The 13,764-nt window shown below is 46.0% G+C and overlaps 1 protein-coding gene across 3 annotated transcripts in view; it reads left to right on the plus strand.

The window, feature by feature from the left end:
* Positions 1-13,764, plus strand: part of plcg1 (phospholipase C, gamma 1) — a 34,079-nt gene that overhangs the window by 12,297 nt on the left and 8,018 nt on the right. For all 3 annotated transcript variants that reach the window (XM_029247381.1, XM_018756628.2, XM_018756629.2), the window contains exons 3-19: positions 1,554-1,706; positions 1,831-1,924; positions 2,478-2,525; positions 4,724-4,808; positions 5,149-5,232; positions 6,038-6,060; positions 6,169-6,241; positions 6,355-6,456; positions 9,275-9,393; positions 9,594-9,679; positions 9,787-9,907; positions 10,183-10,351; positions 11,286-11,408; positions 11,611-11,712; positions 11,987-12,174; positions 12,972-13,172; positions 13,415-13,534. In XM_029247381.1, coding sequence (XP_029103214.1) covers positions 1,554-1,706; positions 1,831-1,924; positions 2,478-2,525; positions 4,724-4,808; positions 5,149-5,232; positions 6,038-6,060; positions 6,169-6,241; positions 6,355-6,456; positions 9,275-9,393; positions 9,594-9,679; positions 9,787-9,907; positions 10,183-10,351; positions 11,286-11,408; positions 11,611-11,712; positions 11,987-12,174; positions 12,972-13,172; positions 13,415-13,534 — 1,891 coding nt within the window. The remainder of the gene's footprint in view (positions 1-1,553; positions 1,707-1,830; positions 1,925-2,477; positions 2,526-4,723; positions 4,809-5,148; positions 5,233-6,037; positions 6,061-6,168; positions 6,242-6,354; positions 6,457-9,274; positions 9,394-9,593; positions 9,680-9,786; positions 9,908-10,182; positions 10,352-11,285; positions 11,409-11,610; positions 11,713-11,986; positions 12,175-12,971; positions 13,173-13,414; positions 13,535-13,764) is intronic.

Here is a 13,764-nt window from a genome sequence, read left to right on the forward strand (position 1 = left end):
TTAATTGAGACACCTTTATTTCCAGCTCTATTCTTGCTACAATATATTATACGCATTTTTGAGCACTTGGTGTTGAGGAATACCTGTTTTTACACAATAAATTAACACACAAAATGTGAAAACAGCTCCACATTTCAAGTACTTATTAATTCTAAGGTTCCCAGGTAATTAAAGGGTTTGTTAAGCACATTTTCCAGGTTTTCTCCCGAAAAGGACTTATTTCTTCGCGCAAATTTTGTTTGATAGAATAAAGTGCAGGCGGGATTTCAGTTAATTTAGTGTAGCACTGTTTTACCGTGGTTTATTTGTGCTACAATGAGTGTTGCTCATTGTTGACCGGGTGGGGGGGCTGTTTAAACAGAGCCTCTGTGTGGCGTTGATGGGCCGTAACCATGCCTCCCCCTACCCTCACCCCATGGCCTTGGACAGAGCCCCTTTGTGATGCTCAGAGGAGCTCTGTGTAAGCACACAAACAAACAGTGGCGTCCAGCTACACCCGCCCGCTCTAACCGGGACACTGCGTGACCTAGCCGTGGCTCCGGCTGCAGGACGAAAAACCCAAACACGGACGGGGCCTTTAAGACTTTTCCGTATGTGGTGTTGCTGGTCTGCGTGGCGGACGGCTTCCTCAGTTGTGACTCCACCCTCTGGCTCTGCACGTGCCTGTTACGTAAGAGAGAAAGACCCGAAACATATTCCCAGGTGAGATGGACCCATACGTGTGAAACCATTTGTGGCAGTCCTTCTACAGGGTTTTTTTTTTTTTTTCTTTTTTTTCCCCCCCTCTTCCTCCAGTCTCCCATGCTAATTTGCCTAATTCTGGGTTGCAGTGGTCTGGAGCCTATGCTGGAAGGGTCCACCTTGGACAGGTGGCCAGTCTGCCGCCGGACAAGCGCTCGCTCGTTTACTGAAATGTACAGACGCAGGGCAATTCGGAGGCTCCCATTCACGTGAAACGTGTCTTTGGGTTGTGGGAGGAGGCCGGGGCTCCCAGAGGAAGTCCGTGTGGACGCAGCAACAGGTCAACTCCACGCAGACTGAGCTGGATTCAGGGTCACATCTAAACCCACTGCTCAGGAGTGACTACTTAGGCAGTAGGGTTACCTGCTGTGCTGCTGTGCCACCCTCTCTCAATTTTTTTTATTCTTATTTAGTTTAATTTCATAATGTTCAATTGATAGATTTGAAGACTTCATGAGAATAACTTTGCCATTTCCTCAGAGGGTCAGATTCCCTGTAAAGGGTCTGGGCTGTAATGAAGCTATGTGTATGTAAGTCAGGGTGAAGACCTGAGGTGGTCATGGCTACCGTTCCTTCGTTCTTCTGGGGCTTTTAGCACAGATTGGACTTTGAGGTTTTCGGATTGTGCGCTAGATGGTAGCTGTACAGCTGCGTTGACAGCTGAGGGCTGAGAGAGCCCCGTATGCCAGGAATTAACAGGAAGGAACCACAGGAAGGCACAGTGAGCACTGACAGTGCCTGTACTTAACGGAACGGTTTTTTTTCCCCTTCATTATTTCTCAGTACGTTCATCTGTGGCCTTCTTACCGCAGTTGACATCCGGGAAATCAAGGAGATCCGGGCAGGACAGAAGTCCAGGGATTTCGAGCGCTACGTGGAAGACTCTGCGGGTCGGCTGGACCAGGCCCACTGCTTTGTCATCCTGTATGGCACCGAATTCCGTCTCAAAGCCCTCAGTCTTGCAGGTGGGTCTTGCCGCAAACACGTTTGCGCTATAACTCTTGGGGCGCACAGACACGCACGCAGCTCTCCACGTTGTTGTGTGTCTTGTTTATGGCGCTCTAATTTTTCTGCCCTTGGGTGTTTCAGCGATGTCGGATGAGGAGATGTCCATGTGGGTGAAGGGCCTCACGTGGCTGGTGGAAGACACGCTCCGGTCCTCCACGCCACTGCAGATCGAGAGGTTGAAATCAGTTCCTTCCTGCTAGTAGCCTTCGCTCTCATCTTTCACATGAGCAATGGGAGGTTGTACAGACTCACTGTATTTTAGCGTGGAACGCGTAGCGTGTAGATCAGGTCAATTTTAATAGGTTACATGGTGGGAAACTTGTGGAACAGCTGAGGATGTAATGGTTAGAATCACTGCCCTTGGACCCAAAGGTTGCAGGTTCGAATCTCACCTCCGGCTGTAGTACCCTTGAGCAGGCTACTTACCCTAAATTGCTCCAGTAAAATGACCCAGATTATAAATGGGTAAATAATTGTAGGTATATTAACATTGTAAAGCTTTGGAAAAAAGTGTCAGGTAAATGTAAAAAGTAATTTTGGAAATACTATAAAAACAGGTGTATAAACGCCTTTACATGACACATTTAAAGTTGACCCATATTTGATGTTCTGCCACACAACTCTATTATTTAGTGAACATTGCAGGTATTTTGAAAACAACCTTGTTTTATGATATATGTCCACAAGTTATGCATCATGAATTCAGTTTGTCTCTTTCTCGTACCCAGGTGGTTACGGAAGCAGTTTCATGCTGTTGATCGCAGCAGAGAAGACAAGTAAGTGAAATGTGTTAAGTCATTTAAGGGAAAACAATAACAATTGGGGGGTGGGGGGGGGGACTAGTGCAGCATCTGTTAAGTGCAGGGTGGGGTTAAAACTACATTTGCTTAGAATGGGCTCTTCCTGTAGTGGAACAGAGGAAGAGGGGCTTTTTGTGAGGTACTGTCAGTGCTCTAGGCTTTAGCTTGGATGTGAGGTCCACATGTCAACTGTATGGGGTGGACACATTTCAGGGCAGATTTTGTTTTGGCCAAAGTGATTGGTCAGACCCAACTTTTTAGAACCTGACAGGCTGTGGAATGTGAAAAGTTCAAGGTGGTTTTTTTGAGGATGACTTTTGACACTTGTTGAACCTGCTGCTGTAGGAGATCTTATCTTTCCTTTCTGAATGAACCCAGTATGGCGTGCGTGCGTGCGTGTGTGTGCTCTGATGAGAGCTAATCGGGTAGGATCACAATGCATTTCCTTCCAAACATATTCTTGTGCATGCAGATACTTCTCAAACTCATTATTTTTAGAGAAATGTGTAGAAAACAAATGTACACAGGTGCTATGACTGTAATGGTATTTATGAAATACTCCAAACACTTGTGCATAGTTTTTCATAATGAAGGTAGGACGTTGATGTGAGAAATGGTTGAACTGGCACATATCTTGACTCCTGGATCAGCTTCTGCTACCACGGCGTACGCTCTTACTCCGAGGAAGTGGCATTGCTGTGAGAGAGAGCTGGGGCAGATGCTGCTGTGGGTTCATTTCAGGGTCACTGGATTTGGGATAAGTTACAGCTGTCCGAAGACCTGTGCGTCAGGCTCGGCTGGAGTGCGATGGGCTCCAGCATCGCTTGGCGCTGGGTTGGAATGTCACACTCATGTCAACATTGGTCCAATACCCATAGCAGCACCGCTTTTATGAATAAACACCCTAAGATGGGCATGGAGGGCAATGCGCGTCTTTGCGCGTGTGCATATGTACGAGTGACCTGCGCATTGCTGAGTTTACATGTGGTTTACTCACATGTGAATTGGTCTCTTGTTTTTCTAAAAATGTTGATGCATTTGAGTTGAGGATAAAAAAAGTGCCACTGTGGTGTGTTCTTGGTGAAGTGTTAAAGATGGTTTAGTCTTGTTGCCTTTAGTTCAGAAATATTTAATGTGCAGGTCATCTCTTCTGTTGTATAGTCTGATTGCTTTGCTTTTCTGGGTTGAGCTCATGCAGATGGGTGTTACTGGTCATTGAGGCTGATCACTGCTGTTTTTTCATTGATTGAAAGCTATAGGCTAATGGTGGGATGCATTTGGCTATAGGTCAATACCAGCATGTAAAAACTGAGTCACTTGAAGGTTATTACTATACTGTATCACCTGGATCAATGCTTCCACTTTGGCAGCTCATGCTCTAAGACTCTGGCTGGTAGGAAGTCAGCGAGGCTGCTGGGCTCAGGGCTGTGTGACACTTGTGCTGCGGAGGTGAGAGCACTGCACCAGGTTGGCATGTTCCACCCCGGCACTCTTGGGACACCCCCTGGTGTTTCCGCTGCTGTCAGGTGCTGAGATGCTATCTGGCTTGGAGCTGGTTACTCACCAGCCCCCCCTCCTGAATGGAGGCCAGAGGCAGCATGTCCTAGTCCAGGAAGTGAACTGGAGAATCCCTTGTGCAGCTGGGGAGGAAGAGTGGGAGCTGCTGTTGTGTTGAGGACTGCAAGAGGGGGAGGATGGGATGGAGATATAAGTGGCAGATGCATCAGAAATGAGCTCCTCCGCTGCACCACACCCTCAGTCCAATGTCTTTTACGGTCCTGGTCGAGCCTCGACCGTCAAATGTCCATTCCATTGCGATTGGCTCGTTTGCATAACGTGTACAGTTCCAGTCTTCCCGAAATACTCTCTATAGTGAAAACATAGGACTTGTATTTAATTCACTCTTTGCTCCTTTTTTCCAGTCAGTTTACACTTCCTTCCTCCAACATGTCATCCTAAACAGACTGTACCCTTTGAGGTTCGCCAATACAGCGATGTCCCGTAACCACAGTGAAATTTTTTTTTGGTCCTCGCTGAACTGTTCACAGAGAAGAATCGTAGTCATCACTGAAGTAACACTTCAGCTCGGGGCTACGGTGAAGTGGAGTGATGAAAATCCCATCTTGTCTGCTGTGGACTCCTTTCATTATTTATACGTGTTTTCTTTATTTTAGGATTTCCTGCAAAGATCTGAAAAGCATGCTGGGTCAGGTCAACTACAGAGTCCCCAACATGAGGTTCCTGCGCGAGAAGTTTCCGGTAACTTATACAAGTTTTTAGGTTTTATTTTGTCTGCCTCTCCCCAGCAGCTTGGTCTATCCTCTCCACCTTCCTGTTGTTGTTATCAATTAATTATCTTTATTTAGCTAATACATTTTATCGAGGAGACTCAGTGTTAACTTTCGTACAGCAGGGTATTCTTTCTGTACCAGTTCAGGGTAAGTGATCCAGGGTGCTACAGGAGGAGTGCGATTTGAACTGGAGACCTTGACATTGTAAGAGTCTGGTCTCCTAGGCTAAAGGTTTGCAGCCCCCAGGCGCCATCTCTTTACCGCTGGTGCCTTTGTTTTTAATCTGGTGGTTTATCTGTTGCCCTCAGGAGGTTGAGTTGCGCAATGGAGACGTGACCTACAGCCAGTTCGCCCAGCTTTACCGCAGCCTCATGTTTGATGCTCAGAAGTTGGTGAGTTTGAAACGAAGGTTGAGACTGCAGGGGAGTGGGGGAGGGTGTTGGTGGCTGGCTGTAGATTCTGAAGGAGAATGGTGAAAATACACTTATGTGTGGTAGATGCCCTCAAGTTGTATGGCCACAGGGAACAAGCTGAATTCGGCTGGTGAGGGTGATGATGGGTTTGCCGCTACAGCTTCCTGACCATCTGTCAACTGGTTATCTGTGTCCTGTCCCTGATTCACCCCCCACCCCAAGAGGGTTGTCCTCATCAACACCGCTCAGTCCCATGGAGCGCCGCTGGCTCATGGAGCAGTACTTGGGTTTACGGCACCAGCCATCATCACTCACTGGTTCTTAGTTCGGCGATGCACCTTTTTATATTAAACCTGCTTTTTTTCTCTGAGTGTCGATGTCTTGTACTTGGTTTTATTGTTTAGCCAGTGGTCTGTTTTTCATACAGTTGTGAATTTGAATGACTTCCATTTAGTCACTTCTTGGTTCCAGGATTTCTTTGGTCTAATTCATGTTTAAGTTATTTTATCACAGCCAGATTTAACAAAAAAAAGAAAAAACGGGGGGGGGGACGGACGACATGGATTCTCTTCCCTGCCTGATGGTGGTGGTGTGTTCTATAGTTTGGACCAGGAGTCACTCCATTTTTTTGTATGCATGAAAGATACATTTTGCTTTTTAAAATGTCTGTGTGTGATGGTTATTCTGTTGAGTGTGTGCGAGTGTACAGTGGTCTTTTGGCTGTGATAGACTATGTACGCATAACCTGCGTTAATGTGACTAGCTGTGCATTACTCTGTTTCAGATGGAAATACCCTTCCTGCAAAGGTATGTTGCGTGGTCCTCCTTTGGAGTGCGGTGCTCTGAAGTTGCGGTTCTGCTCTCTGTCTTCGCTGTGAAGTGGCCTCATCTCATTTCCTTTCCTGTTTCCTGCAGATTTGTAGACAGACCTGACCTCCTTAAGGTCACACTGGAAGACTTCCAGTATTTTCTCTTGCAATATCAGAATGTAAGTAACTGATGGATCAATGATTTTGTTATCCAGGGTCGCAATGTTACTGCATTCAACAAGCGAAGATGGTGTTGGTTGACCCTCACATCAGTCTGTGTCTGTGTACGTAGGAGTCATGGGCCTCAGACAATGGAGATGTTCAAAGGTTCATGTTTGCCTACCTGAAAGATCCCCTAAGGGAGATCGAGCAGCCCTCCTTCTACCCGGATGAGGTGAGCGCCCCCTGCAGATCCACTGACGAAACTTCCTAAACATTGACAATAAACACTGTTTTTCTCCTCTGAAATAACTTTACAGCTGCATCATTTTATTGATGCTTCATGTTCGGTAGGAGAAGTCTTGCGTATCTTCCGAAGCTGGGTTGCTTCCTGTGAAAATAAGTAGAATGGAGCAATATTACTGTGGTGACTGGTGCTGCCTGGGAGCTTTTGTTCACAGACTGGGGAAAACCTGTGCTGCACTTGCACAGCCCCGCATTTTCAAAAATAGCAAAACAAACAGCAACGCCGGGGGCGGCGGGTGAGCTAGCAGGCGGGGAAGAGGCAAAAAGCCTCACTTACCAATACGGTCCGTCTCTGCGCCATCCTGCTGGAGTGCGACATGCATTTTCTCAAACCTTTGAGACAGAAAGTCATCCATGAGGGGGCAAGAGGAGGGTGCGCCTCTGGGTGCTCGGAAACCTCAGCTGTACCGTGTGAGACAACATTGAGGGGGACACTGTCGCCCAACACGAAGCCTGTTCATTGGGGTCATGTGAGAAATGTTGGGCTTTGAACAAAGAGGGCAGCCATAGTATGGTTATTCCAAGGAGCTGAATTCGACCCTGAATTACTATAATAAACATTTCCCAGCTGTATACATGGGTACATCATTGTAAGTAACTTGGTCTACAAACCTTAAAAAAATAGTGTTAAATAACAAAAACAGTATCTCTAATAAGTGGTTCCTTGTCTGATAAGCTGCTTCCACAAATGAATCCTGAGGTTTGTTATTGAGGGGGGTGTGGTGGCGCAGCAGGTTTGTCCAGGTCCTGTTCTCTGGTGGGTCTGGGGTTCGAGTCCCGCTCGGGGTGTCTTGCGACGGTCTGGCGTCCCGTCCTGGGTGTCCCCCCTCTCCCTCCAGCCTTACGTCCCGCGTTGCCAGGTTAGGCTTCGGTTCGCTGCGACCCCACTTGGGACAAGTGGTTTCAGACTGGGGGTTTGTTATTGACTATCATACTGAGGAAGATTCTCACTTTTGTTTTCTCCTTAGTGGGGAAAAGTCACACTTGCAACTCATTGCAGTTTTGCACTCATGCAGTCTCACCTTGTAGATTTTACAGGACATCCTGCAGAAACTGTCTGGACACTATTGATATCTGAACTGCTTCTGTCAAAGGTGCCGTCAGCTGTAATTTCCCGACAAGTGGAGAGACTGGGGGCTCTCGCCCTGCTGTGGCCTTGTTTCTCTAGGCTCGGGTGAGAGGCTGAGAGAGGATGGCAGCGTATTCTTTGTGCCACTGTGGTCTCGCTGGAGCCACCGCTACGTGTTCTGCCTGTTCTGATTTGTTTGGGCTTTGACATGAGCCCACAACAGCTCGCTTATCAGCCGCGATGCTCAGTACACGTTGCTCTGTCTTTGAACCCTGGTGTGCTGGGCCCATTCTCAAGTCCACACACACACACCCCCCTTTGACTGTTCATGTGGTTTGCCTGTCAAACCAAGCCACCTCTGGGGGTTTTCTGCCATTGCAGCACTGACCTAAATTCGTATCATCCGTAGAGAGAACTGGAGCAGCACAGCCGCTGCCAGCTGAGACAAATACAGCTGCTGGAAAGTGTGTGAAGCCATTGTGTCCCTTGGTCTTACCACAGATTGGTTATTTAATAAGAAGAAATATTTCTCATGGGATATAATCAGTGTGTAATGACTACTTCCATATGTTGCTTTAGAGGAAATCGTGTGTGTAGTTGAAGTGCAGAAGTAGTGCAGGTGCTAAAATACACAGCTGGTAGTGTAGTGGTTAGAGCTACTGCGTTTGGACCCAAAGGTCGTGGGTTTGATCCCCACCTCTGGCCTGTAGTACCCTTGAGCAAGGTACTTACCCTAAATTGCTTCAGTAAAAATTACCCAGCTCAATAAATGGATAAATGATTGTAAGCGTAATAATTGTGACCTTAACATTGTAAGTCGCTTTGGAGAAAAGCGTCAACTAAATGAATAAATGTAAAATAAGTGAACCCCAAGTTGCATTGGTTAAACCAAGTAGGTAAGTAGAATCAGGTGTGTAAATCAGTCATTTATTCATTTCATACAAGAATAATGACCATCCCCGTAGGGTTCAACTTCACATAGTAACACGAGTAGTACTCAGATAAAGCCCTGTTTTAAACTATCAAGTGGCTATTGAGTTATGCCAGTCAGAGAGGACACGCGAGAACGGATAAGGTCACATCTTTGGTTGTGCTCGGACAAAGTCAGAACAGGTATGCGCCATTTAACGACGGGGTTACATTCTGTGAAACCAGTCGCAGTTCGACTTTGTCGTTGAGTGAACACCATGGAGTGTACAGTACTATCTTACATTACGGAACTTTAAGTAGAAAGAGTACACTAATAAAAACTACTGTACAGTAAATACATAAACCAGTAACAGTTTATTATCATGTATTTACAAAACACGCTTAAAACATGTGAGCGATGCATTGCGTTGCGACCCATATGACGACTACGACGTCGCTCTTTGATAGGAATTTTTCAGTCTTTTTTTTTTTTTTACGGGACCACCGTCTCGTATGCGGTCCGTTGCTGCCCGAAACATCGTAAAGCGGCGCATACCTGTATTTACTGAGAATTTCTCTGGGTCACGTTTCCTGCTCATTAAAAAGCGCACGAGATCGATGGACATGAAGAGTATCAATTTCATGTGTCGGTACAGTGTGAACATACAGGAATGTGTGTGATGCGCTCACCTGTTTATTGGCCAATGTGTGTGTCACTCGTATCTGTTGGGTAGCTTATAAAGGCAACTTCCTACTGCTTTTTCTGCAGTTTCTCACCTACTTGTTCTCCAAAGAAAACACCATCTGGGATGGCAATCTGGACAAGGTTGTCCCTACGAGCATGAACAATCCCCTGTCCCACTACTGGATTTCCTCTTCCCACAACACGTAAGGGCGCGGTTTTATAGGCTATAATTAAATGTGAGGAAGGGGAAAATCCAATTTTGGATTTATGTTTGTTTTGATGTATTTATTTATTTATTTCCCCCCCTCCCCCCTCCTTACACAAAACTTGTCCTCTTAGAAAAGTAAGAAATTTCTATGGCTTTGATGCATTACTGCTCATTTTTTTTTTTTACCCATTTTAGTTACCTAACAGGTGACCAGTTTTCCAGCGAGTCTTCCCTGGAGGCGTACTCCCGCTGCTTGCGAATGGGCTGCCGCTGCATCGAGTGTGAGTGACGCTGCCTCTCCCCTGACCACTATAAACACTGCTGTTAAACTACATCTTCAAGGATCATCTGTGTGAGGGCCTCGTGTGTGTCTGTGTGTGTTTTACAGTGGACTGCTGGGATGGCCCCGATGGGATGCCAGTGATCTACCACGGACACACTCTCACCACCAAGATCAAATTCTGTGATGTGTTGAACACAATCAAGGAGCATGCTTTTGTCACCTCAGAGTGAGTTTTTTTTCTTATTCAGTCTTTGTAGATGTGTATTTAAAATGGTATTTAAAATGAAGCCACTTTAGTCAAAACCACATATGGGGAAGAATCCAAATTTTATACTTGTATAGTTTACCTAAAAATCATTCAATATTTGTTTTATTAGTTTAAATGTTACTAAACTTGTCTGAATTGTGAGCAATGTGACAGATATTACTAGTTTTAGAGAGCTTACAGAATACAGCGATTAAAGAATCTTTATTAATCACGTTTTGGTTTTTCACCATCAGCTATCCCATCATCCTCTCCATTGAGGACCATTGCAGCATCGTCCAGCAGAGGATCATGGCCACGTTCTTCAAGAAGGTCTTTGGGGATATGCTGCTGACCAAGGCGGTGGACATCTCAGCCGATGGCCTCCCTTCACCCAACCAGCTCAAGAGGAAGATCCTCATCAAGGTGAGGCTGTAGTAGGTGACCAAGCCGGGTGAGAATGTAAGGACCGCAACTGTGAAGAGTTGAGATTTATAAAGGAAGAACCAGTTGTGGAGGAAGATTGTGAAGTGTTAGGACAAGGAGATGCTGTATCACTTTTAATGTTGGATGACCTCCCATGTTTAAATTTTGGAGAATTTCTGGTATCCATCCTAGCAGTGCACAAGGTAGGCAACATAAGGATTACATTTTATTATTAATCTGTTTATCTGACTGCTTTGCACAAGTTGACTTAAATCACTAGAAAGTTGATTAATATTTTACTAATAAATACAGCAGGCTGCTGTAATAATTTGAACCGGTGGCTTTAAGAGTTCAAGGTGACAGCTCTCACCACCTTGCCTTCTGCTGCCCAGAGTGATATTGTAAGACCAGGCCATTACAAGGAACCTCATTTTCCAACAGATTTTGTCACAGATCACTCATCACCGATGAAGGGGAGTGAATGTTGTATGTAGTGGCTGCATGCACTGCTGATCTAGAAGTAATGGAGCTGGACAGTCAACAGCTGCTCAGCGTGCTCATTCCATCAGCATTGGTCTACAAGGAAAAGAGCAAGATCACACATTAATTTTAAGTGGAGCAGGTGTTTTTGACCAACACTACTTTCGTTGCTCCTTGTTGTGGAAGAGCTTTCCAGACAAGTGGTCATGCTCCATCCATAGCTCTGTAAACCTTACATCAATCTCTTTTCTCCCGACCACACATAGTACAGGCCTGAAAGCCTTCCACTCGTCTGACATTACAGGTGTGACATGACTATATTTTACCGGTTCTGGTTCTTAGGACCAGTTATTTTCCACATCATACTACTAGACTGTGCACCTCGAATGTACTAGTATGCACTGGGATTCGGTAAAGTGTTGTCTTCAGTGCCGCACCATTGTCCTCCAAACAGCACAAGAAGCTGGCAGAGGGCAGTGCATATGAGGAAGTTTCCACATCCACAGCTTACTCTGAGAATGACATCAGCAATTCCATAAAGAACGGCATCCTCTTTTTGGAAGACCCCATAAACCATGTAAGAAGCCTCGCTTATCTTACCCTCACTAAAAGTGCAATAATCATCAGAATCATAGGATAATTTAATGTTAAGATGTGAGTAAATTGTCAGATTTCATTAGTGTAAGAATTGGAATCAAGCTACCCTCTCTAGTGGAGGCTTGTCGAACACTTGGGTGTGTTCTTCATGGGTGACAGGTTCTCCTCATGTTCTCCTGCAGGAGTGGTACCCCCACTTCTTTGTCCTGACAAGCAGCAAGATCTACTACTCTGAGGAAACCTCTAGCGGTCAGGGAAATGAAGATGAGGAGGAACACAGAGAGGTGAGAGAGAAAGGCAGCCTGCTTTGACAGTTGTTTAGAGTTGCAATACCTTCACTCGCATACATTTTTAATGAATCTCCTTGCACTGAGCACTGTTTTTGTTGGTAGAAGATCTGGTATTAATTTTACTGAAGGCAAATACTCCTCTCCTTCAGCTAAATCCCTTGCATTGGTTCTAGCTTTGAGACCTGTTGGGTTGTTTGGTTTCTTTCGTCATGGAGAGTGAAGAAGCAATCTCATCACGGCCACTGACCTTCCTTTGTGCCCCTGGCAGGTGTCCAATGGCATGGACCAACATGTGACTGAAAAGTGGTTCCACGGGAAGCTGGGTGCGGGGCGGGACGGGAGGCAAATCGCTGAGCGGCTCCTGTCCGAGTACTGCCTGGAGACGGGTGCCCCCGACGGCTCCTTCCTGGTGCGCGAGAGCGAGACCTTTGTTGGAGACTACACCTTGTCCTTCTGGTAAAAACCTTTTACGAATCCTTGCGAAACGTGTCCCAGTTTTAATATAGATGACTCTGAAGTTCAGCTTGAAGAATCACCTAGCTGAGTCTGCCTCCAGTACCAGTCATGGTTGGGTTACAGAGACCTGTTACACCTTTTTATTTATGTATTAATATTGATTTATTGCCACTTATCTTTCAACATTTCTCTTATGGAAAGGTTATACATTTATCCCTGATGTCGTCAGCACTGTATGTTACTGTAATGGTCTTGCTATTGTGATGGGCTATATTTTATTTTGAAACAGTGGATGTGGCTAAATGAGTGGAAGGGATTTGGGCTTAATGTACTGCCTACCATTTATTTTTGGCTCCTGTCCTGCTGATATGCTGTCCTTTTTTTTATCTTGAATTTAATTGCACAGATGAGCAATATTAGGAAAGCTTAAGTTGGCTTTGTGATGCACATATGTTGTAGTTGGTATCTGATATGTTGTCTGTTTCCATTCCTTTCCTGCGGTGCAGTCCTTGGGGTTTTGGACTGGACCTTCTGTTAATATTTGTGCCTTCTGTTCTAGCTTGTAGGCTACGTGGGACGGGTGGACACACAGGGTCTTGAATGTGTCCTTGAACTTTAATAAACAGTTACTGTAAAATATCAGTGCAGTGCTGGGACAATGACCTGGACTAACCTAGGCTAACCTGTAGCGCTGTAAAGGATACCCATGTGTCTTTAGTGTCTTAGCTGTTTCTGTAATGGCCCCTGACTGTCCGAGTTGTGACTGACAACGCCTACGACTTCTCTCTGGCCCGCAGGAGGTCCGGCAGGGTGCAGCACTGCCGCATCCACTCCCGTCAGGAAGCTGGCAGCCCCAAGTTCTACCTGACAGACAACCTCGTGTTCGACAACCTGTTTGCGCTCATCACTCACTACCAGCAGGTGGCGCTGCGCTGCAATGAGTTTGAAATGAAACTGACAGAACCTGTGCCCCAGACAAATGCACATGAAAGCAAGGAGTGAGTTCCTCTAATGTACCGTCCTCCTCTCTCTCCATGTCTATAAAATCAGAACCAACTGGTCCTCTCCTTGGTCCCCTGCAGAGACCCTCCTCACCACCTGTGTCTTCCAGGCATTCCTCTTCCACCCCCCTGTTTCTCATCATCTTGGTGGTGTCTGTGCTGCTGCTGCTGTAGTTGACAGAGGAGTTCCCTCCTCAGGCAACATAAAGCTTCTGCTGATGTATTGGCGTTTGTTTCAGGTGGTACCATGCGAACCTGTCCAGGGGCCAAGCGGAGAACATGCTGATGAGAGTCCCTCGAGATGGAGCCTTCCTCGTGAGGAAGAGAACAGAGCCCAACTCCTTTGCCATCTCCTTCAGGTGATTCCCATGACCCCACTGCACCTCCCACTAATTTTACTGTATTGGTTTTACTCGGTGCCGCTGAATCAAAGTCAACTGATGGTAACGATCAACGTGGTTTTCGCAGTAAGTGGGGATTCAGAAGTGCTTTTGCATTGCCTTCGTACACATGTCTTTGGACTATGAAAGGGGAACCATAAACCCCATGCAGACTTCTCACACATCACCAGATTTCAGCTCACAGCTCA

This window comes from Scleropages formosus, chromosome 2, assembly GCF_900964775.1.
Source record: "Scleropages formosus chromosome 2, fSclFor1.1, whole genome shotgun sequence".
Taxonomy (NCBI): Eukaryota; Metazoa; Chordata; class Actinopteri; order Osteoglossiformes; family Osteoglossidae; genus Scleropages; species Scleropages formosus.